Source organism: Scyliorhinus canicula, chromosome 29 (genome assembly GCF_902713615.1).
Source record: "Scyliorhinus canicula chromosome 29, sScyCan1.1, whole genome shotgun sequence".
Classification (NCBI taxonomy): Eukaryota; Metazoa; Chordata; class Chondrichthyes; order Carcharhiniformes; family Scyliorhinidae; genus Scyliorhinus; species Scyliorhinus canicula.
Window position 1 is genome coordinate 802,655 of NC_052174.1, and position 5,763 is coordinate 808,417.

General features: G+C 59.4%; 1 protein-coding gene across 1 annotated transcript in view; it reads left to right on the forward strand.

Moving 5' to 3' along the window:
* The window catches only part of LOC119958275 (insulin receptor substrate 1-B-like), an 11,774-nt gene extending 6,932 nt beyond the window's left edge, over positions 1-4,842 (forward strand). The window contains exons 3-5 of the mRNA XM_038786706.1: positions 2,099-2,144; positions 2,398-3,220; positions 3,473-4,842. Of these exons, the coding sequence (XP_038642634.1) occupies positions 2,099-2,144; positions 2,398-3,220; positions 3,473-4,842 (2,239 nt within the window). The remainder of the gene's footprint in view (positions 1-2,098; positions 2,145-2,397; positions 3,221-3,472) is intronic.
* The last annotated feature ends 921 nt before the right edge of the window (positions 4,843-5,763 follow it).

The window sequence follows — 5,763 nt, forward strand, 5'->3', positions numbered from 1 at the left end:
CAAAACCTAGGACTTGGCTCCTCCCTCTGTAACTGGATCCTTGACTTTCTGACCCACAGACTGCACGTCCTCCCCGTGTCTGCGTGGGTTTCCTCCGGGTGCTCCGGTTTCCTCCCACAGTCCAAAGATGTGCGGGTTAGGTGGATTGGCCATGCTAAATTGCCCGTAGTGTCCTAATAAAAGTAAGGTTAAGGGGGGGGTTGTTGGGTTACGGGTATAGGGTGGATACGTGAGTTTGAGTAGGGTGATCATTGCTCGGCACAACATCGAGGGCCGAAGGGCCTGTTCTGTGCTGTACTGTTCTATGTTCTATGAGTGTGGGGTGGGGGGGGTGGAATTTGAAGGATACAGGGAAAACAGAAGGTGGGGGGGGGGGGGGGGTGTGCTAATTTCAGAGCCCTTTCTGCACGCCAGCACTGGCGCAAGGCGCAGAATGGCCTCCTCCATGTGCGACACGGCTTCCAGAGACGTAGCGATCTTCAACGCAGGAAAGGCCCTTTGGCCCATCGATTCTGCCCCAGTCAAAAAACAACCGGCTAACTGTTCTAATCCCACTTTCCCAGCACTCGACCCCATAGCCTTGTCTGCCCTGGGATCGCAATTGCGCATCTAAATACTTTCTTTTTAAAAAAAATTGAGAGAACCCAATTTTTTTTTTTCCAATTAAGGGGCAATTTAGCGCGGCCGATCCACCTACCCTGCGCGTCTTTGGGTTGCGGGGGGGGAAACCCACGCAGACACGGGGAGAATGTAATAATAACCTTTATTGTCACAAGTAGGCTGACATTAACACAGCAATGAAGTTACTGTGAAAAGCCCCTAGTCGCCACATTCCGGCCCCTGTTCGGGTACACAGAGGGAGAATTCAGAATGTCCAACTCACCTGACAAGCACGTCTTTCGGGACTTGTGGGAGGAAACCGGAGCGCCCGGAGGAAACCCACGCAGACACGGGGGGAGAACGTGCAGACTCCGCACAGACAGTGACCCAAGCCGGGGATTGAACCTGGGACCCTGGAGCTGTGAAGCCACAGTGCTAACCACTGTGCTACCGTGCTGCCCAACTACATCTAAATCCTTCTGAAACCTTCTGAGGGTTTCTGCCCCCACCCTCCTTTCAGGCAGCGAGTTCCAGACTCCCCCCCCCCCCCCTCTGGGGGAAAAGGTTTTCCTCCCATCCCCTCTAAACCTCCTGCCCCTCACCTTAAATCTCTGCCCCCTGGTCATTGATCCCTCCTCCAAGGGGAAAGGTTTCTCCCCGTCTACTCTATCTGTGCCCCTCCATCTCAATCACGTTCCCCCCCCTCAGCCTCCTCCGCTCCAGGGAAAACAATCCCAGTCTATCCGATCTCTCTTCATGGCTAAAACTCTCCAGCCCAGGCAACATCCTGGTAAATCCCCTCTGCTCCCTTCCCAGTGGCTATCACATCCCTCCTATAATGTGGATTCCAGAACTGCCCACAATACTCTCGCTGTGGCCTAACCAGCGTTTTATACAGTTCCTGCATCACCTCCCTGCTCTTAAACTCTCTGCCTCGGCTAATAAAGGCAAGTAGACCACAGGCCTTCTGAACCACTGTGTCCGCCTGCTGTGCTACCTTAAGGGACGGGTGTACATGCACACCAAGATCCCTCTGATCCTCGGTACTTCCCAGGGTCCTGCCGTTTATCCTGTATTCCCCTCGCCTTGTTTGTCCTGCCCAATCCCATCTCCTCTCACTTCTCCGGATTGAACTGCAGTTGCCACTGATCAGCCCATCTGACAAAATGGATGGCTTGACACTCGGATCACGTTCCTCTCCCCTTTTGGTGTCCTTTTGGATTGCGAAAGCCAGATGTCACAAAAACTGTTCGATTGAAAGATTTGGAGAGAGAGAGAGAGAGAGACTTTAACAAACGTCCTCCCCGTGTGTGCGTGGGTTTCCTCCGGGTGCTCCGGTTTCCTCCCACAGTCCAAAGATGTGCAGGTTGGGTGGATTGGCCATGATAAATTGCCCGTAGTGTCCTAAAAAAAGTAAGGTTAAGGGGGGTTGTTGGGTTACGGGTATAGGGTGGATACGTGGGCTTGAGTAGGGTGATCATTGCTCGGCACAACATCGAGGGCCGAAGGGCCTGTTCTGTGCTGTACCGTTCTATGTTCTAAAGGTAAAGACGGGTTTGAGTAACAGATCGTCCCGTGTTGTCAGTGACCGTCCTTCGAGGTAGACAGAGGCGGTGAGGGGTTAGCGAGCAAACCCAGAGTCAAACGAGAGCGAGTCTAGCGGGAGGGTTCCGGACTCTGGAGATTTTGATGCGGTAAATTTAGGAAAGGTGTTCCTGCTTGTCAACACTCTGTAGGGCAGCGATTAAGTCATCCCCGAAGGAGCATTCATTCTCTGTTGTTTTTCTTTTACTCCAGGCGAAGTGCAGGTGGGAAAATGCGGAGTCCGGTTACACCACGGTGCCTGATCCACATTTCAAGGTCTGGCAGGTCAACCTTCGACCCCGCGGCCTGGGCCAATCGCGGAACATGAGCGGAACCTACCGGCTGTGCCTGACGGACAAAACCATCGACCTGGTGAAGCTCAACCCGGACTCGGCGGCTGTGGTGCTTCAGCTGATGAACATCCGGCGTTGTGGGCACTCGGAGAACTTCTTCTTTGTGGAGGTGGGCCGCTCGGCGGTGACGGGGCCCGGGGAGTTCTGGATGCAGGTGGAGGACCCGGCGGTGGCCCAGAACATGCACGAGACCATCCTGGAGGCCATGCGGGCCATGAGCGAGGAGGTCCGGCTGAGGGGCAAGAGCCAGTCGTCTAGCTCCAACCCCATCTCCGTGCCGCTGCGACGCCATCACCTGGCAAACCCGCCGCCCAGCCAGCTGGGCTTCTCCGCCAGGAGGGGCGGCCCCACCTCGCCCGGTCAACGGCTCAGCTTCGCCAGGTCGCGGACGGCCAGTGACGGGGGCGCCGCCATCCCCGCTCCCCGCCCCGCCCCTGCCGACGAGGTGCCTTCCAGCCCCTCCCCCGGGCTGACCAAACCCCACCCGCCGTTGGCCCAGACGAGGTCGACCCCCGTTGCCCGCCGCCCGCCCTGCTCCCCCGGCCCGGGCAGCCTCTCCTCCAGCGGGCACGCCTGCCCGCCGCCGGCACTGGGCTCGCCCGCCGACCGGGCGTTCCCCTTCTCCTCCTCCTCCTCCTCCTCCGTCCCCTTCTCCTCCTCCTCCGTCCCCTCCTCCTCCTCCTCCTCCGTCCCCTTCTCCTCCTCCTCCGTCCCCTCCTCCTCCTCCTCCTCCGATGGCGAGGGGGAGCAGTACGGCTCCAGCCTCGGCTCCTGCGGCCCGCTACCCGCGCCGGACGGCCGCCAGCCTGGCCGCGACTACATCGCCATGGGCTGGCCGGCCCCTGGGGGGCAGGAGGGGGGGGTGGCGGGGAGGGGCATGGGCAAGGCCGAGGGCCGGCCAGACCCGCGGCGGCCCCCTGACCCCGCCGAGAGAGCCCGGAAGGAAGGGGCGGGCGATAACTATGTGTCCATGCTGCCCGGCACGGCACTGGCCCCCGGGACTGATTACATGGCCATGACCCCCAAGGGCAGCTCGGCACCCCAGCAGATTGACAACCCGCCGGGCGAGGACCCCCCCAGGGCGGGCTACATGCTCATGTCCCCCAGCAGGAGCTGCTCGCCCGACGGCTGGACCCAGCCAGGGAGCTCCAAGTGGCCGGCGGGCAGCAGCGACTACATGAACATGTCCCCCGCCAGCCGGTCGGCCTCCAGCACGCCCCCCAGCAGCCGACACCCCCACCCCGGCCCACACTGCGGGGAGGAGGCCGGGGCGGCCGGCTCCCCCTCCCATCGCTACCGCTCCCTGCCCCGCTCCTACAAGCAGCCGGCCCCCTCCTCGGGGCAGCTTTCCTGCTCCACCTCCTCCTCCTCCTCCACCACCAGCAGCGACGGCCTGGGGGATACCGATATTGTCCAGCCCCCTCCGGGGTCCCAGACCCCGTCCAGGCCCGGGAGGAGAGGTGGTGTCCCCCGGCCTGCTGCCCTCTACCTGGACACGGCGAGGGCCAGCACCCTGCCGCGGAGGAGGGAGACCCCCGCCCCCTCGGAGCCCCACAGCCCCGGGGAGTACGTCACCATAGAGTTCCGGTGCGAGTCGCGGCGGGTGCCTGGCCCGCTGGCCAGGCCTGCCTCCTGCGCGGGCGGGCTCCAGCGCCCTCCTGTGGCAGCCGCCAACTACGTCAACGTGGGCTTCGGCCCGGCCTCCGGCTTCGCCAACGCCCCACCCCGGGCCCAGTGCAGGGCGGGCAGCCCCGTCCCGGGTGGCGAGGGTGCCCACCGCCTGGGTGCGGCCTGGCCCGGCCCCAGTCCCGATCCCCGCCCAGGTGCCCGGGTAGTCCCCCAGGGTGGGGGGCGCCGCCGTCACTGCTCCGAGACCCTCCTCACCCCGCCGACCGGCCCCGTGCCCGCTGTGCCCTCGGTTGACCCCGCGATGCGCCGTGGATCCGACTCCCTGCAGAGCGGCTGGTTCAAAGGTGAGAACGTCGGCGGCGGCGGAGGAAAGGAGGAGCCAGGCTCGGGAATGTCACGCCACATGTCGATCGGCTTCGAGAACGGCCTGAACTACATTGACTTGGACCTCAGCGCCGACAGAGGCTGCGTGGGAGGGGCGGCCTCCCAGGCAAGACTTTGCACCCAAGCGAATGGCAGCGCTGCCTTGAACACTTACGCCAGCATCGACTTTCACAAATCGGAAGAATTAAGAAGCCATAAAAGTAAGCAAGACGGTGAGTGGCTTTACCATTATCCCAGTTTCGTCGCTTCATCTCTTTCTGTTGTGCCCTCATCAATTATACCGGTCAGGTAGCATGGTGGTTAGCATAAATGCTTCACAGCTCCAGGGTCCCAGGTTCGATTCCCGGCTGGGTCACTGTCTGTGTGGAGTCTGCACATCCTCCCCGTGTCTGCGTGGGTTTCCTCCGGGTGCTCCAGTTTCCTCCCACAGTCCAAAGATGTGCGGGTTAGGTGGATTGGCCATGCTAAATTGCCCGTAGTGTCCTAATAAAAGTAAGGTTAAGGGGGGGTTGTTGGGTTACGGGTATAGGGTGGATACGTGGGTTTGAGTAGGGTGATCATGGCTCGGCACAACATTGAGGGCCGAAGGGCCTGTTCTGTGCTGTACTGTTCTAAAAAAAAAAAAAAAATCCCAATGGGAAATTCTCATGTAAACACGTCCGTGTAATGACAACCTCCCACCACTGCTGGCGCCACCATCTGTTGCTCGTTGTGTTCCCTCTTTAATTGGCTCTGTTTATGGCGGTTAACATGGTCGCCTTCCTTAATTCTAATTACGTTTGCTCAAGAGTCGCCAGGTGTCTTTTCGATACCGCCACAAGGTTCAAAACCCAATACTGATCAAAGACTCGATACACCAGTTAGGAAGTTCGAAATCAATGCTCATTTATTTACACACACAGTCAATTATTACTCATGCACAAAACTCTACCAACTAAACTATCTCTGCTACTAAAGCCTATACTTAGCTTCGGGCGCCCACTCAGTCAGAGGAACAATGGCCGTTGTTCGGTTCTGAGGCTGCTGGGATCCAACTTGTATGAAATGAAAAAAATGAAAATCGCTTATTGTCACGAGCAGGTTTCAATGAAGGTACTGTGAAAAGCCCCTAGTCACCACATTCTGGCGCCTGTTCGGGGAGGCCGGTACAGGAATAGTAGCTAGGAGCGTCTATCTCGTAGCGTGTGTTGACTTTCATAGAATTTACAGTGCA